Source organism: Melospiza georgiana, chromosome 19, assembly GCF_028018845.1.
Source record: "Melospiza georgiana isolate bMelGeo1 chromosome 19, bMelGeo1.pri, whole genome shotgun sequence".
NCBI classification, from domain to species: Eukaryota; Metazoa; Chordata; class Aves; order Passeriformes; family Passerellidae; genus Melospiza; species Melospiza georgiana.
The window spans coordinates 12919148-12939874 of NC_080448.1; the positions used below are offsets into that span (position 1 = coordinate 12919148).

Below are 20727 nucleotides of genomic sequence, written 5' to 3' on the forward strand. Positions count from 1 at the left end.
TGGGCTGGTTCTTGGCAGGAGCTTAATAGAGGAGTTCCTTCCTGATTAATTCCTGTCTGAGGCAAGATAGATGATTTGCATTTCTCTTAACCACATGCAAGAGCTGGGCCATACATCGATCTGATCCTTTTAAAGCCTCAGCCAGCAGCTGGGTAAATTGTAGGGTAGGACTTGGTTGTAGCCTTGGAAGTTTCCGTGTAAGCTCATGTTTATCGTCTCCTCCAGTGCTGCCAGGCTCCCAGAGATTTCATCTCTGGGCACAGGAGCAATAGGATCTGCTTTTGACCATGTGCTTGATTTGTTGATTAAATCATGACAGTTGTTTGTTTTGGGTATTGCAAAACTCCTCTTCTAAACATTGCGTATGTTTCAAGTCAACAAGAAAAGTTGCAGGCTTCACTGAGCAGATTATAAGTTTTGTGAAAGTGTGAAAACATGGCATTTGGTTGTGAAACGTATGATTGAATCAAACTTGGTCTCCAACTGTTGATATTCTGAAGAAATCTTGGCTGGCACCTTGGTATAGCAGAGTCCGCCCTCTGCCTGTCTCCAAGTTGTTTAATTTATAATTTCCAAGTCTCCCTTGTTTTTTGTGAGTTGAAAATTACTATATTTGCTGCATTTATAGGGTATTTCAAGATAAGCAGATTAAAAACATGAAACTAAGCCACAGAAGGCTTCAGAAAAATGGGGAGTCTTCTAGCCTTTGCTCTTTTTTCTATGTTTATTTGGATCAAGTGCATTGGATTCAGACTGGGTTTTGACAAAGTGCAGAAGCTGCAATAGGTCTAAGTTTAATGCCTTTTAGTGACTCTGGAACAAGATGCCACTTTTCTAAACACAAATAAAACATAATCAACAAGAAGCTTGGGGAGAGTTGATGCCCAAATGCATGAAACTTGATTTATCTGGTTAGTATCTCCTGAATTCTGCACCCCAGTGTCAGTGATCTGGTTTTTCAGATGCCTTTCTGTGCCATGTCTGCAGAAGTGCAGCTGAAAAACTTGTGGGCATTTGCTTTTTGTTTATCGTCCTCTAAAGTCCCAGCTGTTGGCTGGAGGTCATGGATATGGGCAGACTTGCATCTCAAGAGATCTGCTGTTTATTTTGCAGAAATAAATTAAAAAGTACAAGCGTGGCAGATTTCTCCTAAACTTCTTGGACCTGCTTCTCATCTGTGCTGGAAAGGGGTCTTTAAAGGTGCTGTAAGGAGATGAACATGACTCCAGGAGCCCCTGGCAGCATGTGCCCTTCTCAGAGCAGTGAGGACTGGTGTCCTGGCCATCAGCTGCACCAGGCAGAGCAGCAGGGCTCTGCCCTGGAGTCAGTGATGTGCTCCAGCTGCTCCGTATCCTGTCTCTGTTCTTGCCCTTTCCCATCTCTGTGGGTTCAAGGCAGCTGGAGTACTGCTGCTTCTGGTGTGGGGTTTGCCATTTGTGATGAGTAGGACGTGCCATTTAGCAAGCAGGCAGTGAGTAGCTACTATTGGCTTTATCTCTCAGTCTAGTTTGTGGTTGGAGACCTGTGTGCTGGTTGTGGGTTTTTATGTGCGTCACTGAACCCAGAAATTTTATTATATTCTCAGAAAAGGGTTTTGCAACAGCTCAGCTATTAAAGCCAAACCATGTAGTTTAGTAAAAAGTCTGGGCAGGAAACAACAAAATTAAATTCATCCTAGGGGAGAAGCGTGGTGCATGTAGGCTGGGACGAGAATGCAAATACACTATTTATAGGACTAGGGGAAAACAAATTTGGACTTGAGGAGTAAAAGCGAAAGAGTTATCCGGGAAAAACCAGCCTTGGCCCTCTGAGACACTCAGACCTGTGCTGCCAGAGTGCTTATCCATTTTGGAGAATTCGTTACATTCCAGCAAAGGAGAAAAGCTCCACATTGAAATCCATGCTGCACAGAGTCCCTTCCAGCAGTGTCCTTTAGGAGTTTGTGCTATGGATGACACCTGGGCAGGGGAAATTCTTGAACCAGTATTTTTTAAGCAGTACCGAACCAGCTGAGGCCGGTGCCTGCTCCAGGGAGCTCCTGCAGGAGGAGCAGGCAGAGCTGTGCAGGGAGAAGGGGAGGGATGACTGCATTTGCTCCTGATCACTCAGACCAGTCTGTGTCAGAGCCAGGAGTGCAGCCCAGCTCTGTTCTCTTACTCATGTGATGCTTCTGGAGTTACTCTGGGGCTGGCCAGGAGAACTTCTGTGAGGAGTGCAAAAGCAGTGGCTGTACCTCAGCCATATCCTGCCTGGAGCAGCATGCTGTCCTCGTGACACTGCATGCTGGAATTGGGTAACGTGGGGCACACATTTTCTGTATAGTTTCTTTTACATAATTTGTGATTTTTCATTTATAAATAGATGCTAAGTCCTCCTTTCCTTCCACTGTGGTTTTTAGAACAGATTCTGACACCTCCAATGCCTGCAGTTCCCTGCTTTATTCTGGAGCATGTGCTACTTTTAGGGCATTTGCCTGTAATTAGTGTTCTATATAACGAAGCATGGAGCTCTGTCTTTACAGAGTATGCTGATAACTCATCCTTCTTCCAGGAAAAATAAATCTTGCCTGATGGGAGATCCTACACTAAAATAACAGATTATAGTCAGACTGCAGATCCCAGCTGCTGCTTTAGACACAGGCCCATCAGGGCTGGCTGTACCAGTTCCAAAATCACTGTGCAATCTTGCCTCTGTCCCTAGGTGCTCTGCAGCCCTGAGGCGTTCCCAGGAATGGGGAGGGGTGAGGTGAGCCAGGGGCAGCAGCAGCTACATCCTGCAGTGCCCTGGGAATTCCATGGACAGGCTCACAAACATGCTGAGCTGTCTGCCTGGGCTGGATGTTGTGGTTGCAGTTTGTGTATCAGAACACATATCGTCATTGGCCCTTCCCTCGAGTGGCCTCTGCAAAGAGACAAGGCTTGGGTGATCTCTGTCTTCCGTCTATTTTCCATGACATAGCTATTGCACAGTTGGGAAGCTGTTTGTCATTTGTGTAAGCTGATTTTTGGCATACCAGGGGCTGTTGAGTCTACAAACTTCCTGCAGCCTCTTCTTTCTGCCTGTCCTGAGGGGCCCTTGCCCATCCACTCATCCCAGTGTCAGTGTCCATAGAGGGGAAAAGCACGCTGAAAGAAAGAAAATTTAAACCAAGCACCGAGCAGGAAAATCCTTGGGACAGCACCTGCAAGCTGCTTTCTGCCATGGCGGTGAACAGGAGAGCCCTGCGGACAGGCTGCTGTGGGAAAGGACGTGTGACAGTGGAAAGGCAGAAGGTCAGCACTGAGGCAGCCTGTGACACATGTGTGCCCCAGAGTGCACAGGGCTGCCTGCAGGATCCCAGCTGCCCTGCTCCAGAGCCAGGGGAACTCGGGGCAGGGCACAGCTGAGGGGCTGGTGCAGAGAGGGCAGCCAGAGCACAGGCAGCAGCAGCCCCTGGGGTGACACAGGGCCCAGCACAGAGCACACAGGGCAGGGACAGAGCCCCTGGGCCCTGCCTGGCACACAGCAGCAGCGTGGCAGCCACTGGGGCCCAGGCACTGCTGAGCCCACAGCCAGTCCCTGCCCTGCCCTGCTCTGGCCGAGGAAGCAGAGCAGGGGTGGAAAAAAGGAAGTGCTGTGAGCCCTTTTATATAAAAAGTGGTACTGAGAATGAATGGTTGGGATTTCCAGTTCACTGTAGGGCTGGGGCTCCAAAGCCCTGTTGGGAAGTTGTGGTGAAAAGGCTCCTCTGGTTTCAGCAGGGGTGGTCAGGGTGAGAATGCAAAGGGATGGCTGAGTTTCTAGGACATGGCAGTCCTGGATTGCCTCTCCTGGGAATGGCAGTGCTTTGCATTGCTCTGGGCATTACAGGAATTGGAATCACTTCAGTATTCACACACTTTTTGACAAATCTCAAACTGCATGGCACTGCTGTCAGAATTTGGTATGTGGGCAGGGACAAACTTGTTACAGCTGATAGTTGTAAGGAATAGATTGCTCATAAAACATGCTCTTAACTAACTTCATAGGAAAGCACTTAAACTGTAAGAGGAGACACATGATGGTTGAAGAATCCATGTTTGTTATTTCCTTTACATTTGCAGTCTGATCATGTCCCAGATGCTAAAATTTGTTGACTAAGAACATGTTTTGGTTTATAAATCATAGATCAGCTAACTTGCTTTGAGGCATTGTTTTGTTAGGAAGGTTTTGAAGCTTAAGCCTGCCTTGTGGGAATGTGTGACACAGTGTGCAATCTTTGGAGAGTATTTTCTTTTTGATAAGCAAACATAAGGCACAAACAATACTCCTTTTTGCTGTTTTATTCTTTTGTGCCTTAAGTGAAGAATTCTGTGTAGCGCATTTGCCATGAGATGGTCAGGAGATAAAAGCTTTGGAATAAAACTTTAGAATAGAAGATGTGCAGAAATCATCAAGTCCAACTGCCTGAATTTTTGTTCTTTTAAGTTAGCTGGTTTTAATGTTGATTTTGTAATAGAAATGCCCATCAGATAACAGGCCTCAGAGTCTTTGGGTACTTTGGCTATTCCTGCCTCAGAACTGCTGTTGATGGGGGTTTAGAGCAGGCCCTGCCTTCTGCTGGAATGCTGAAGAGCAAAGAAGCTCAGTGTGAGGGAAATGCACTGCGTGGATTTCCCCAGAGCTCACAGGAGGATGTCACTCCCGTGTCATGTAAGAGCCCTGCTCACAAGCCAGCACACCCCGAGTACAAGCACAGCCTGGGAAGGTCAGCCCGTGCCCAGGAAGCTCAGAGTGTGTGTTCTGCTCCCCAGGTGAAGCTGATTGACTACATCCACCGGCAGCGGCAGTGCAAGCTGAGCGTGCCCCTGAGCGACCGCACCGCCGAGCTCAACAGCTACCCCCGCTTCAACGACTGGCTGGACATCGTCAACGTCAGGAAGGAGGTGGTGCAGGTAAGGAGGGGACACAGCCCCCACAGCGCCCTCCTGTCCCTTCAGTGCATTCCCAGCTGCCTGTGGCTCTGGGAGCCACGGCAGGACTTAATCACTCACTACCTTTGTGATACTAACAGTGCTGTGCTGCACTGTGTTCTGTGTCCAGCATTAGCCAAAGCAGGACTGTTGTTACCGTCTCACACACGCACACACAGAGCTCAGTTCACTGACAGTTAAACAAGGCAGAAAAGGCTTTTTCTATTCTTTTTCCCATTTTTGCCTCTGCAGGCCAGGTCACAATGTTCTCATTCAGTTTCCTTTGATCGCTAAACAACCACAATTTTTCTTTGACCTCAGCAGGAATCTGCCTGGGTGAAAAATTCCACAAATTTTCATGGCAGTTATTCCAGCTTGGTTCTGATGTAACTAAGTGGTCTCTTAGTTAAACAGTACGGGTTCAGGACGAAGTTGTTCCTTTTATTTCCTACTGTTCATTTTGAGTGTGGTGCTGGTGTTGCCTTCCAGCCCAGCAAGGTTTTGGGTGGCACAGCCAAAGGTGCAGCACTGACAATAAGAGGACAAAAGCAGCCTGTTGCTGTGGCCAAACTGCCAGGCTCCCAGCTAGTGTTGGTTTCTAAGGTTACTGGAATTGCCTGAGTCTAAAAGAATGTCTTTGTAGCTCTTTTATAAATCCTTTGTGATGCCTACAGAAAGGAGAGGGAAAGAGGTGAAGGAAAGGGAGGAGGGAGGTGGACAGTTCAAATCTGCTACATCCTGCTAATTCAGGAAGCAGAGAGGGTTGAGACTGCCCTTCTGTATGTGTGGTCACTAAAAGGGGTGAACAAGTTCAGTTTTGGTCTAAGGCAGAAAGAATTTCCCAGATCTGTATTATTTTGATTTGTGCTCTCTTGCTGCCCTGTCCCAAGCAGTGTCCAAATAAATGAACTCTGGTCCTTCTGGGACAGAACTGTAAGAAGTGTACAAAGCACTGAAACTCCTCTGGGATTCTGAGTGTATGGTTATCTTTTAAGGGTTCTGCATCCATTTCATGCAGCTGCAGGCAGCTTCTGTAGCACTTGTATTAGCTGGACAGCAGAACTGCAACACCCTGTGGGTCATTAAAATAATTTCTGAGTAGGCATGCTGGAACAGGCTGTGAGCTGGGGGAAGTGGAAATAGCTGGGCTAATAAACTAAGTGCTCTGCTCTTGCAGTGGTTTTTTTTTTTTGGTCCTGTTATTTCACTGCTCAAAAAATAGCCATGCAGCCACTGTTGGTGCTGGACACTGACATCAGCAGAGTGCTGAGCTGTCTGGGATGAGTTACCTTTCAGAAATGTCTCAGGTATCATGGGATCATTCCTGTTGTTGTTTAGATTTCATACAGCACGTTGAACTGCATTTCAGCTGAAAGCTTTCAAAATGGAAATCACTGACAGAAGGAGCTTTAATAGGTTAGTTATTACAAAATCTAGAGTGGTGTCCTGCTTTGTGCACACTGCATGTGACAGGATGGGGAGGAGCCTTTGCAGACAGAGTTGAGCAGGTCATGCTGTGAAAATGGGGACCCTCGAGTGGTTCTGGCTCTGGGCAATGGAGAACAGCTTTCCATCTCTCAGATACTGTTAGGTCGCTGTAAAATGGAAATAGGCATGCTGAGTTTCCTTAAGGCTTCCAAAAAATGGTGCAGAGAGGAGGAAAAGTGCACAAGTGTCACAGTGTGGTCACATGGTAGAACAGCCCTCTCTTCTTGAGCCTTTCAGGCTCTGAAACTGGAGAGGTTGCCAAGTACCTGTGGAGTCTCAGAAGAGCTGCCTCAGAGCCCTGCCCTGGGCACCTCTGAGAGCTGAACATAACAGCAGGTCTGGCACAGGAGAAGGTGCAGTGGAGGGCTCTCCGTGCCTGCTGCCTCTCAGGGACAAATCAGGAGAAAGGCCTGGGTTGATGGGGTTTTGCTTTTTTAAATGGTTCTGAGTCCCTTTGCATTTCTAGTGCTACTGGAGGGAGTATTTTCAAGACTATGCTAATCTGTGACATAACACTGTTGAAAAGCAGCCTAATTGCAGGAGTTCTTTAGCTCAGCAGTGAGAGGAACAATGCTCTGTTTCTCTGTGTCCCCTCCCCTCCCCTCGCTCCCCCCAGTCCTCTCCCAAATAAAGCTGCCATGCAGGGAAGCACAGAAGCTCCCAGGCTCTCCTGTCAGAAATAGAGCAGCAGCTCCAGTTTAGAATATCTGCTGACTCCTCCACTCCTGAGTGAAGACTATTTTTGCTCAGTGACTTGCTCTAGACATTGTGAAGCTCGAAAGCTCTGGTGATTATAATTGCTGGGCTCCTTTATTTCTTTGAAAACCTATATTTAAAACGAGAATAATGACTGCCTGTAAAATGCTTTAGTTGTGGAGGAGATTACAGCAATAACAATGCAGTGTTTATGGCGCTGGGCGACAGCTAGAGCTGCCGAGAGCACGGACAGCAGCGAGCCGGTGACGCTGCGCCGGGTGCGAGGGCTGGGCTGCGACCTCGCGGGCCTGCAGGTACGTGGGCACTGCCAGCCCCGCCTGGCATCCTCCTTGGCAATACACTGCTGCTTCCAGAGGGGTAAGGGAGCTTGGAGCCCCCACCCCAACCTTGCTATTTCTGTGGCTTTGTTACTGTTCCTCTAATCAGCTGCCAGACAGATTTTTATCATAGAAAGTGGCAGCAGGCTCTGCTTTGGAGCTGGGCTAACGTGGTGCTGTAACTTGCTGTTTACGTGTTTTTCTAGGGAATGCTGGAGTCCTTGCTTTTGCTTAGGAGTTCTAGAATCTGATCAGTTCCAGAGATTGATTAATTCTAGAGACTGATTGTATGTGTGGTTTACTGCCAAAAATGATGTATAAATGGTTAAATATGGTGGGATGAAGGTGAGCAAAGAGGAACTTGAACTGAGACCTAGAAAAGACAGGGCAAGGAGCCTTACAGACAGAAGCTGTGTGCATGCTGTGTAGTCATCTTGAGTGGATAAAAATTGCTCTGAAAATGGTCCTAGAAAAATACATTGATCTGGATTGTCCTGCTTGCCTTGGGAGTTGGAGTCAGGAATTGGGATGGCAATGGGAGAGAAGGAGGATGGGAACAGAGTGCTCTCTCCACTCTTGAGCTGATGGAAGAAGTCTCTTGCAGAGCTATTTACTGGGTTCTGAGCTTGGACTATGTCTGTGAAATAGAAGAGACTAAAAAAATTCTGTTGGCTTATTTTCTTCAGCCTAGAAAGTGATTTTCTCTGCCTTTATCACTGTGCTTCCCAGAAACAGAACTATTGTATTTGTTCCCACGTGTAACTTGTCACTGTCTTAAAAACTAACTTAAGAACAGAGTCATCTTCTTATCATCATCTGAAGCATGTCTGGGCCAGCCCTGCTGGCTGTGGAGCAGAGGTGCCAGTCAGTCAAGCTTGGAAAGCTGTTTTTAGAGTGGATAACTGTCCTGCACAGGGAGGGGCACATCCTGCCCTGGGGTCTGGCCATCAGCAGGGCTGTGCCACCAGGGAGACTGGGAGCAGGTGGAACAGGGCTGTGGTTGGGGCTGCTTTGAGGCTGTTCCTTTTGGGAACAGATTTGAGTCCCAGTTGTACCCTTGTGCCCTTTTCTCCTGCCTGCCTGTGAAACCCACCCCCAGCCAGCATCGATGCCAAAGAGCTGCAGAGCTGAGCAAGGCAGGGGCAGGAGCAGAGCAGGAAGGGCTCATGCCTTGACCAGGAATTGTGTGCCCAGAGCCTTGTGCTGCCCGGTGAAAATGCCCCTGCCAGGGGTGAGCCAGGGCCTGGGGCTGCTGCTGTGAGCCCATGGCAGAGGGTTCTGTTAGCACAGGGTGCCCCAGCCCACAGCAGATCTGTCACTGGAGGGGCTGTGAGGGGTTTTGGTGAGTGCATCCTTTGGATGGGGGGTAGAAGAGGCAGATCTGCCTATGCCTATCAGGTTTCCCCAGCTGTATCCTCTCATCTTTTTCTGTCAGCATATCTGCATGAACAGGCCATGAGGACCGTGGCTGGCTCTTGGGGATTTCCATGGGTCTGGCAGCAGGAGCTCTGGCTGACCAGCCAGATAGCAGAGATCCTGGATGTGCTAATTGTGTGTATGCAAATTAATTCTGTCCTGCAGGCTTCCTAGAGCTATAAAATTCCTCCAGTGTTCCAGCTGAAGGCCCTCCCCAGTGTAAACAGCTCCTGGAAGATAGTCCCTACCACTGCCAGGGCTCCCCTTCCCTGCCAAGGGCTCCAGGTGCCCCTGGCAGCTTTGGGCACTGTGAACCCTTCATGCCTTGAGGTCAGCCCGAGGGATCTGCAACTGCTGCACCTGTCTGCCACAGAAGAGTTGTGACAGCAGCTCTCCTGTCCCCAAGAGCCAGCTGGACACAATGCTGTTCCTGAGCTGTCAGCTCCTCTGCAGCCTCTGCTGCGAGGTGGAACAGTGAGGAGGGTAGTGTTAGGTGGAACCGTGGCCTGTTTATGCTCACAGCTTAATGCAAGCTGGAAATTTCAATTGAGAGGCTTTCCAGAATGCCCATAAAATCTCCAGGAATTTAATAATACAGCAATTTTTCAGTGCCTTCATTGCTGGGCACCAGAAAAACACTGCAAAATAACAACTAGCAGGCACAAGATGTTCTTAAGATCATCTTTACATGCTTTGCTTAGAGCTATCAGTGGGAATTTAAGCACCTTATGTAATGGGCTTTCTCTTCTAGCATCTGCTACTTCACGGGAGGATGATTGGAGAGGGAATGTATTGATTTAAGAGGAGGCATTTGGGGCCTTGACAACTGTCCAGCTTTACGGGAAGAGCTGTGGCTACTGGGTCGAGGAGCAGGTCAGGCTGATTTTGCAGAGTGCCTGCAGCAGCATTAGCTACGTAGGCTTATCTGCAGGGTGGAATCTTTACCAAAAATAACCCCTCCACTGTGTTAGATACCAGCATTTTTGCCATGTTTCAGGGATTTAAGTTGGACACCAGACAAGATTAAAGACGGTTGTGAACTCTTCACCCAGGCTAATTGAGACTGACCCTTGGATGCACTGGTGCTCACTTTTCTCTCTTTAGACACGTGCACCATGAAGTGCAGTCTTTGTCTGATAAGCACGAGGGCTTCAGGGAGAAGTCCTCTTACCTGTTGTAGGGAGGAATAATTTCCTGCTTTGGACTTTTTAGCATCCCTTCTGCTGAGCAGTGCATGGTTAGGCTTTAGATTTTGCTGGCAGTTATGAGGTGCTGAAGATTGAAAGCAGATTCTGTCTTTTGCTTTTTCTCTGTTTTTAAATCTGACCTTATTAATAGAGTACTGTCTGAATATCTTGCAGCTCTCCCTGTCAAGACAAGGTGTGCCCAGGGAGGTGGTGTTGAGCTTGGTCCTAATGCAAGCCTTTAATCTGCATTTTTAAAGCTGTTTTTAAAAAAAGCCTCAGCACCCACTGAAGAAGCAGGTAAAGAGAGGTCAGCTGGGCCCACGTCTCACCCTCAGTGGTGAAGAGTTGGAGTAACCCCTGTGCAAGGGCCCAGAGCTGCACTGAGGGGCCAGAGCCCCCCAGGTGCCCCTGAGCAGGGGCCCTGCTGCCCCCAGAGCAGCTGAGGCAGGGCAGCAGCAGAACCTGTTTGAGAGCCGCCCTGAACTAGTGACCCTCGTCACTGTCACACTGCCTGCCGGGGGGTGACACACAGCCAAGGCAGAGCAGGCCAATCTTACAGGGATCAGGTTGACCAGTTTTATATTAAGCCACCACATATGTGCAGCACATGAGTGGCTGTTTAAAGAAAGCCTCTTACTTCCCCTCCCTCCCCCTCTCTGAAGGCTTATTTCTTTTGTCGCGTGTCATGGGGGCTGGCAGCAGGTTCAGAAAGTCTGAGCTCTCCCAGCTCAAGGTCATTGGGATTGTTTAAATATAATCTCCTTTTCTGTACTTTCTACTTTCCTACAACTTGCTATTCTGTCTTTCTAAAATTAACCTATTGAGCAGAAGAGGGGCCTGGGCTTTGTGTGTGGGTGCAGTCCCCTCAGGCAGGGTCTGTGTGAGAGCTGAGCTGGGGAGCAGAGCTGGGCCTTGTGGGGACCATCATCAGTCAGCTCTGGGCACAGAGAGACTGGGCACACAAAGGGATGGAGCAGTCCTGTGTCCTGCATCATGGTGGTGCATGCAGATGTGCAGAAAAATTAATAATACCCAGCATCAGTTGTGATGTCTGTGCGCTTGTTATTCTGCAAAGATTAGTTACAGGGAAAAAGAAAGAAAGTCTGCCCAAACTTCATTGAACTCTGGCTCTGCTCTGCTCCTGCTTCATGCTTACTGCTCATTTAAATTCCTGGCCTCCCTTGAGTCAGCTGTGTTTTGTGTTTCATCCAGTTCAGGGCATGTGACAGAAGATACAGGATGTGTTTCTTAGACTTCTGCCCTTTTTAAATTTATTCTTTTTGTTTGCTCCATGCCACAGTTACTAAAATTGGAAACTCTTTGTGTTGCCACCTACAGAGCTCCAAAGGTTGGGGCAGTTGGGCAGTGTCACAGCTGAAAGTCCTGCGTCAGCTCTCAAAGCCAGAGTCTGGCTTAAGAAAGATGCAATTGTGAAAGGACATTCAGCACATTCACGTCTGCTTCTGAGTTGGAAGTGGGCTTTAAGGACTAGAGGATTCTAAGCTTTTTGTTTCACCAAGCAGTGACACACACTTCTGAGTTTCCCCTTCAAATAAAGTTCAAAGCCTTTTATATAGTTTGATTCCAGGAGTCAAAACTTTAGGATAAAGGCCAAATATTGTGAAATTTGTGATCTCATTGTGAGAATAGGCAACAGGGAGGTTTGTTTAGGCAGAACTTTACAGGGAAATTCCTGGGTAACTGGGCTAAGTATCCTGGTTTTGTTTATTAACCACAATTGCTGCAGACTTACACTGGAAACATTTGAATGGGGGAGGAGAGAGAGGCACAGCTCAGTTCTGTGTCAGGAAATACCAGATCATTTTGTGTTTTCCAGGCTCTTGTATCTTTTGTGTCTGCCTGATCTGAGCCTTATCACTGTGGGGCTTTGGTGCATTAAGATGTAGAAGGAGTTCTGCACAGATATCTCTCCAGGCAGGATATGGGTAAGGCTGGTTCTCTGATGAAGGAAAGACTGCTTGAGGAGGAGGCCGCTATCTTTGTCAAAACATTTCTTTTTGTTCAAATAAAGAAGTAATTTTCCTCACTGATTCTGCTGTTCACTTTAATACTGAAAATCCAAACATCCTTATCTGACTCTTTTTCCGGTTTTAGACCTGTTTTATTTCTGACCCTATTTTTAATGAGAAAGTTAAGGTTTATTAGTAGCTTTGCAAAAATTTTCCACAAGGGGAGGAGTATTTTGATCCCCTGTAATGCTAAGTGGAATAGCAGAGGATGAGCAGCCCTGGAGGTGCAGAGCACACTCACACCCCAGGCAGGGGGGAGAGCAGCTGTGGGCACTGCTGGCCATGCCAGAGGGGCAGTGCCCACAGGAGTGAGCCATGAGTCAGCCCCGGCAGCGAGACAGTGCCACTGCTCAAATACACAACAGGTGACACTGCTGTTTGTACACAGAGCAACAAAAGGGTCTCTCTTGCTTTCCTGCAGAGAATACCAGAGGAGCTGACCCTGGATGCCTTACTAGAAATGAATGAGTCAAAGGTGAAAGAAACGATGAAGAGATGTGGAGCCAGAGATGAGGAGTGCTCCAGGCTCAACGGGGCCCTGAGCTGCCTGCGGAAGGTGACGGAGTCAGGTACACACTGCCTTCTTCTCCTGGAGCACTGGTGTCCCCAGCCCAGCCCCATCTGCTGCCTTGCAGACACTGCTTGGGGATGTTCTGGGAGCAGTGTATGGCTCTGGGATGTGCGCTGATCAAACCTGTCTAGAGCTGTCAGCTGGGTTTGGTTTGGACATCAAGTCAGATAAAGAAATGGAAATAAATGTATGTAGAATCCTCTCCTACTCAGTAGATGATGTCCTTATTAACCCTTTCTGTTCAGAGTTGTGTCTAATGCTCCAGTTCATTCTCCATGGGTCAGTGACACACATCCTTGATTTACTAAATACAACCAGATTCCTTCTAGGTGCTGCCTTTCCCAAATATTGCCAGCTCAGAGAGAAACCTTCCCCTAGCACTTCCACAGGCACTGTACAATCTGTTTGTACAAGAGCCTCTCCCAGCAGACTGGGACTCACATGCACCACATCTTTCTTTGTAGCAGTTATCAATCTGTCACTGAAAGGTGATGTTTCCTGTTGGTATTATGACAGTTCATCCATTTGCAAATGGTAAAGATTAGTTAATGGAAAAAATCAGCAAGCAGCTCGGTCTCATGTTTTTCCCTTTTTCTAATCTTTCTTGTCCCAGGCTGTCAGATATTTCCCATCCAACATTGTATAAACCAGCCATTGCTCAGGAATGATGGTGTTCACCTCTTAGAAAGAAATGGCATTTTTAAAAGCCCAGATATATGTCTCGGAAAAGCTCAGATCAGGCTCTGTCTGAGTTTTCGCAGCCTGGGGCCCTGCTGAGGCTCAGGGGAGATCATTGCCAGGTGAAACGGGCACCGGAGCCCCGAGCGGCCCGGGCTCGGCTCGCTGCGGGCCCGCACTAACGCCGCTCGTTGCACAGGAGCGGAGCCGAGGGACGATGTGCCGCTGGCCCTCCCCGAGCGCCGGGACAGCTCCTGCCCGCAGCCGGACCCCGCGTGCCCGCCGTGCGCCCCGGGCAAGGGCGGCCAGCCGCGCTCCGCGCCCTGCGAGCCCTGTCCCGCGGCGGAGGCGCTGCTGGAGCCGCTGGTGCTGCCCGCGGGCCGGCCCCGCGCCCCGCACAGCATCACCGTCACCCCCCCGGCCACGCCGCAGCCCAAGCGCCGGCACCGCCTGAAGCCGCCGCGGACGCCGCCGCCCCCCTGCCGCAAGGTGTTCCAGCTGCTGCCCAACTTCCCCGCCCTCACCAGGAGCAAGTCCCACGAGTCTCAGCTGGGCAACAGGATAGACGAAGTTCCTCCAATAAAGTAAGTTTCCTCCCGGGCTGGAGCTGGGGCTCTCCCCGGCAAAGGCTGCCCTAGGTAGGCAGGAAAATATTGGCAATGCAGCGACCTCAGGAGCCTGTGCAAAGCCACACGTGTCTGTAAACCTGACAGCACATGCTGCAGGCAGCAGTTCCTGCTCTAGCAAAGTGTGTACCTGTCACAGGAGTATCAGAGCCTAAAAAAAATGTATCTTTTCTTCTTTCTAGGTTCGGTAAGAGATTCTCACAGGGGTGTCTGCAGTGCCTTGCTGAGAGAGAAGAACCTGTGCTTGTCAGCTCCCTGTTGGCCATCCCTGGGCAGCCTCTGGAGGTTTTCCACGGGCCCTCCTATCCCAGAGCTTCTGTTAACTGAGCAGGAGCTTGGCCTGCCACAGAACCACAGGGTTTTACTTGGTTGCACCTGGTATTTTCTAAGATGACACAAGCAAGGCAAAGGAATACTGATGTTTCAAGGGTTAAAGCCAAGGGGGGCTTATCTGTGACCTCAGACAGCTGGCACAGATGCCTCTTGGTACAGGAATTTCACATCTAACCATTTGGAAATGCATTGCCCAGCGTCTTTGCAGTGAAGTTAAGACACTTGTGTGCAGCTTTCTGAGGAAGCTGCAGCATGTGCTGGAATGGGGGGTGTTCCCTGTGTGCTGAGGAGTCTGATCACCTGGGTGATGGCTGGCAGGAGCAGGGCTGGGTTTCTCCAGGGCCACTGGGAGTTCTGGCCATCCTGAGGTGTGTCCCAGACACCACCTGTAACCTTGGAAGCTAGTGGAGAGAGATTGGAGCAGCTTGCAAAGTGTCCAAAAGCATCTGAGTATTAAAAGCAAGTATGAAAGTCCAAGCTAATGCCCTTTGAAACAAAAATCTCAGGAATTACTTTCAGAAATAGAAAGATTGTAAAATGAAAGTGCCAGCAGAAATCTGAGCATTTCCCTGAGGAGAGTGAGATAATTGGTGCAATAAATGAAAAAGGCACTAGAAAAAACTCAAACAGAAATGAAGGATTTTGGTGCTCCTTTTCATATAGACCAACTGGCTGGGGTGAAGTTGTTGCTGTGGGCTCTGGTGAGTCCTGGACAATCCCAGACTGGTTGATATTCATTCAGTGAGGATTTAACCGTCTGACCCGACATTCACAGCCTTCTTTACTGTTGTGCTGGGATTGTTTGGGCGGCCACACTAGGCAGCAGCATTTCTAGGAACAGCAGCTAGCCATTCCAGCCTTTTCCAAGAGGCTGAGGATCACAGATGCCTCTAGGAGCTCCCTGGACTAATGATAAAAAAGACTGTGGTGCCATCTATGGTCAAGTGAGGAGACTGGCTCTGAGCCAGCCCTGCTGCTGTGCTGACACTTGCACATTGGGGTTTGCCTCACATGAGCAAAATTTCTGTAGATTTTGTTCAGGAAATAATGCCAGAATTGTGAGTATTGGAGAGTTTTCAGGAAGTTATGTGCTGTAACCACTGGCATGCTGGTTTGGCATATGGAAGTCTATATCTTACTTCCTGCAATTAGCAGAAAGTTAGGTGAGCTCACATGTATGTTTTCATTCTTCTGGGTCATGCTGGCCCTGTCTAGAAAATTGAGATAATTTTCAGTGAAATAGAATATTCTGAAATCTACTGACACTGCAGGAAAACTGGGTGATGGTAAACCAATTTGTGGTAAATCAATTAGGAGTAAAGTCTGACTTTCCACTTTAAGAATGGCTTAGACCTGATCAGATGGACTTCTGTAATCCCTAAATATAAAACATCATGATTTATCCAGTCATATGGAAACAAATACAAGGGCAACTTCACAGGGGGCAAATCAGTCTGAGCTGTGTTCCTGTGACTCCTCATGGTGGCTGGAGGTGCTGAGCTGGGGCAGTGACTGCTCAGTTTCTGTGCAGGGTGGTGAGCACATGTCAGCAATGCTTCCCTAAACCCTCCTCTTGTTCTCCATCAGAGCTCTCCCAGGGATCCCCCCAGACGGTACGAAGAGACTTTGGCCTGGCTGTGACTCACAGGTGAGCAGCCAGGGACAGAGCCCAGGCAGGGCTGTGGTGGCACAGCACTGAGATGATTTTGGAGTCGGGTCAGGTGTCTCACTGTCAACTTCAGCTACCTACCAATGTTCATTTTCCCTCTGACACCAGCTAATGTCAGTTTTCCCTCTCGTCTCTGGCAGGTTCTCTACAAAGTCCTGGTTATCTCAGATTTGCCAAGTGTGCCAGAAGAGCATGATGTTCGGGGTGAAGTGTAAGTACTGCAGGTGAGCACACGGGGATGGTCTCCTTCAGAACAGCCTGGGACTGGACTCACCCCAGCCTGCAGCAACTCCTGTCTCTTGATGTGATGCACTTTTGGCAGTGGCATCATTTTTTCAGTCATTCTGACCTGGCAAAGGGATGCTCCTGGCACAACTCACACTTGAAGGTGGCAGCCTGACTCATGAATGAACCAAATTAGTTTCTCTGCCACAGGCTTCCCACCTCATCCTGGGCAAATCTTGTAGTGGGAGATGGATCTCTAAATAACAGCCAGGATATTAATTTCTGTTTCTCTCTCAGGCTTGTTAGTCCAGAGGACTGAGATTTTACTACTTCATGGTTGCTGGCTGAGAGTCAGTGAAAGTAATTCTATTAAAAATAAATCAGATGCTAAGATATGTTTCTGGTTTCATTAGCCTGAATAATAGAATTCTCCATACGAATGCCTGCTGCTCTGGGGCTGAGCATTCCAGAACTCCTTCTGAGATTAGCATAAGAATTACAAATTAAGGGTAGGCTTCCTCTTTTTGGGGAAGAACAAGTTGCTATTTAACATGTAATGGTTATCTTTCAGATTGAAATGTCACAACAAATGTACTAAAGAGGCACCTGCTTGTAGAATATCCTTCCTTCCCAGTAAGTAATTTTCTACAAATTCTTGGCACTTCAATGTAATTGATTGTATGGAAAGAATAAAAAGTCTCATTAAAGCTGTTTCTCTCCCTTCTCCAACCTGTTTTTCAGTAACAAAAATAAGAAGAACAGAGTCTGTCCCATCTGATATCAATAATCCAGTAGACAGACCCACAGAACCCCAGTTTGGAACCCTTCCCAAAGCACTAACTAAAAAGGTACGAGGTGGCTGAGGCATGTCCAGAGTCCCTGGGGAGCTGCAGTAGGGAGAGGCTGGATCTCAGTGAGCTTTCCCTTTGCAAGGCTTGGATATGAGACATTTTGTTCCTGTAAAGCAGGGGTTGGGCAGAGCTCCAGGTGCTTATTCAGCACAGCAATGCCACGATCAAGCCTGGGAACAAGTTCCCTCTGCTGTTGTGCAGCAGACACAGGGGAACTCTTCCTTTCTCTTTATTGCTCTCTCACAGTGTCTTTGCCTGCTTTGCAGGAGCATCCACCAGCAATAAACCACCTGGACTCCAGCAGTAATCCTTCTTCCACAACCTCATCCACTCCCTCCTCCCCAGCACCTTTCCAGTCTTCCAACCCTCCCAGTGCGACGCCGCCCCCCAACGCGTCCCCCATGGGCCAGAGGGACGGGCGGTTCAACTTCCCAGGTAAAGCCTCCCTGCCAGCAGGCTCTGCAGGAGCTGGCCAGGGATTCAGAGGGACTTGTGGGTTTCTGAGTACATGGTTCTGCCTTAAACAAGGTGGAAAAGTACCTTACGGATTTTTAAAGGGTATCAGCAAGATATCTTTGCAGGGAACAGATTATTGAGGAAAGTTTCTCCTTTTCCTTTTTGGAAAAGGACTGAAGAGAAAAGCTATTTTTTTCTCTTCCTTTCTCCTTTGTGCTGTACAATGCATGCTGCCTGCAATGTGTGCTCACCAGGGGCTTTCAGTCAGGAGGAAGGTGCTTGCTGGAGCAGGCTGTAAAAGTGAGAACTGGAATGAATTACTTTACCAAACCTTTCCAAAATATAACCCACAATCAACATCAACTTTTAAACCATTGTCAAGCATAACTGGTAGAGAGAAGTTCACCCTTCATGCCCTATGGATTGAGAGCCCCAGTGTGCAGCTTTAACCAGAGCTGAGAGGGGCAAGTATCTCTGACAAGGGCAAAGATCTAAACAGTGAGAATAAATGGAATTCCTTGACCTGAAGTCACATGGTGCTCAGTAGCTACTACATCTGGCCTTCAACACTGCTGAATTTTGCATCAGCTTCTGACCTGTGAATTCAAGTTGCTGTTTGAGCCTGCTAAAAAGGACCAGAGGCAGTTCAGTAAGGATTCCACTGCAGTTACTTTGCATTGGGACAAACTGCTCAGACTCACTGAAAAAATAAAAAAGGCAGATGGTTCATGAGCTTCACCTTCTGTGGGGACACCTCTGCAAAGCTGAGACACAAGAGCACATCACATCACACCACACCTGATGTGGGCCTGCCTTGCACATTCCTGGGCTTTCCCTTTGCCCACCAGGCTGTTTGAGAGAGGTGGCACAGCTTGTGTTTGATACCTGTCATCTGTCAGGGCCCTCCCAAAATGCATGTGCTGAAATTCCCCCCAGCAGGCCGATAATCCACTAATCTGTTCCCAGCAGTGACCTGGGACTAATGCATTGTATGCACATGAGGCACTCACTGATGATCCTCTAACTTGTTTGTGTTGTTTTGTTTTTTTTTTCTCCTGGTATTTTTTTCGCTGTTCCTTTCTTACAAAACCCCAATTAATTAAAAAGCTGCCTACTACCTTCAGCATAGACAACAGTTTGTCTTCCCAGGTGAGTTGATTGTTTTAATTCTACTAACCAACTTCTACTGCCAAAACATAACTTGTTTGTAAACCTCTGCATGCTGCCCAAGAACAATCATTCTGCTTTAAAAATCCTGTCTAAAACAATCCAGACTTTCTCTTACCTCCGTGTGTACTCAGGCCTCTCTCCCCTAATCTGAGGTGTGATTTATGTATTGAGATGGAACTTTGAATATTCAGCTGTAGAATATTTGTTTCCTGATGTGGGATTCTATTCACATCCATGTTCCTCCTTTCTAAAGATTCACTTTTATGGCTCTGTGCCCAGCCAAAAGGACTTCACAGATAGGTGGGGGAAATGGAAGAGGACTGGGCTCAGCCAACATGCAGGCATAGGAGAGATGAGCATAGTTTTAAATCCGTAAAAGTATAAAATCACTTTGTCTTTGGTTGAGTTTATAATTCCTTAACAAGAAGCAAGTAGTTGCTATTGCAGTGTTAAAACTTGCAGTCCATAGGAGATTGAAGTGTAGAAGATGTATCATAACTGTTTCTACTTTCCCAGAAATTCCCAGTCCTGCACAAACAGCACAGCTTCCAGAAACTGCTGCAGACACTAAGTAAGTAGAGTTTTAAATCTTTTCATTTGCACAGCATTTACGTGGTAATCCTCGTGTCAGCCCAGAAGTGCTGTGTTATGGCCAAAACCAGATTTAACACCTGAGAATTCCCAGGGTAACTTTAGTCAGTGAGGGTGATGCTGGTATTGCCAGTTTTATAAAGCTGAATATGACATTTTAAATGGTACACTAGGGAGTCCAAGCCTTTAATATCTAGTCCTGGTTGTGTGAAGGGTCAGATGAAACAGAAATTGGAGTTCTGTAACTTGAAGGGCACGGCCCACTGAGCTGCAAGCAAACAGGTCTTTCAGGATCCCAGTTTCAGGGCATGGAAAAGCTTCCAGCCTGCATTGACAGCTGCTCCACTACAGGTGTTCCAGGGGTAGGAATGGGAGCATCTATTCCTGGAACACAGTGTAATAACAGAGCCATGCAACTGCCAAATCAATTCCTGCCACTTAATTAACAAGAATCACTTCCAATCTTTGTCTTACATTTGCCAAACTGAGCTTAGAGTCCTTCTCTTTTACATGGAGCAGGAATTGTATTTTTCTCTGCTTCTGTAACTGTCAGGATCTGTTCTGTATTGGCTTCTTCTGCTCCCCAATGGCAGCAGGGGTCCCCATTGCCCAGTGATGTCCAACTGCTCTCTCTGTTGCTGTTGCAGCGCTGCCCAGCAGCCGGGCACGGGCGGAGGCGCACGGGAAGCACAGGTGGGTTTATGGTTTGCCCCGGGGCTCTCTGGAGCAGCCTGTGCTGCTCTGCCACCCCCGAGGGACTGCGAGCACACCTTTCCCTTCCCTTGCTGGGCACAGGTGGAGGAAGCAGAGGCGGGGAAGTCGGAGCCCGAGGACGATGAGGATGAGGTGGAAGATTTGCCCAACCGGCGGCCGCACCTGCAGGGGATGATCTACCGCAAACCCAGCCAGACCAGCGTGTACCTGCAGGAGTGGGACATCCCCTTCGAGCAGATCCAGCTGGGGGACCCCATTGGCCAGGGCCGCTGGGGCAAGGTCTACAAGGGCAAGTGGCACGGGGAGGTGGCCATCAGGCTGCTGGAGATCGATGGCAACAACCAGGATCACCTGAAGCTCTTCAAGAAGGAGGTGATGAACTACAGGCAGACCCGGCATGAGAACGTGGTGCTGTTCATGGGAGCCTGCATGAACCCCCCTCACCTGGCAATCATTACCAGGTAGGGAGAGAGATCTTTCTATTGGTTCTACAGGATATGTATTGTAGAGCTAGCAATGTTCTCATATATAAACATTTCCTGTAGCTTCTGCAAAGGAAGGACGCTGCACTCCTTTGTGAGAGACCCCAAGATCTCCCTGGACATCAACAAAACCAGGCAGATAGCACAGGAGATCATTAAGGTAAGAGCTTATTATGCCAAGGGAGCTACTGGGTAGGGCCTTAGGCAGAGCTCAGAGCTGCACACAGCACTGGAAGCTGCTCCCTCAGCCTCTCCCCACACCTTCCTGCACGAGT

General features: G+C 48.4%; 1 protein-coding gene across 1 annotated transcript in view; it reads left to right on the forward strand.

Annotated features, from left to right (window-relative positions):
- KSR1 (kinase suppressor of ras 1) overlaps positions 1-20727 on the forward strand; it is a 47052-nt gene that overhangs the window by 20464 nt on the left and 5861 nt on the right. The window contains exons 2-15 of the mRNA XM_058037682.1: positions 4773-4913; positions 12508-12655; positions 13535-13919; positions 14144-14148; positions 15882-15942; positions 16104-16187; positions 16760-16821; positions 16930-17036; positions 17306-17474; positions 18603-18644; positions 19182-19236; positions 19904-19949; positions 20052-20431; positions 20516-20612. Coding sequence (XP_057893665.1) covers positions 4773-4913; positions 12508-12655; positions 13535-13919; positions 14144-14148; positions 15882-15942; positions 16104-16187; positions 16760-16821; positions 16930-17036; positions 17306-17474; positions 18603-18644; positions 19182-19236; positions 19904-19949; positions 20052-20431; positions 20516-20612 — 1782 coding nt within the window. The remainder of the gene's footprint in view (positions 1-4772; positions 4914-12507; positions 12656-13534; positions 13920-14143; positions 14149-15881; positions 15943-16103; positions 16188-16759; positions 16822-16929; positions 17037-17305; positions 17475-18602; positions 18645-19181; positions 19237-19903; positions 19950-20051; positions 20432-20515; positions 20613-20727) is intronic.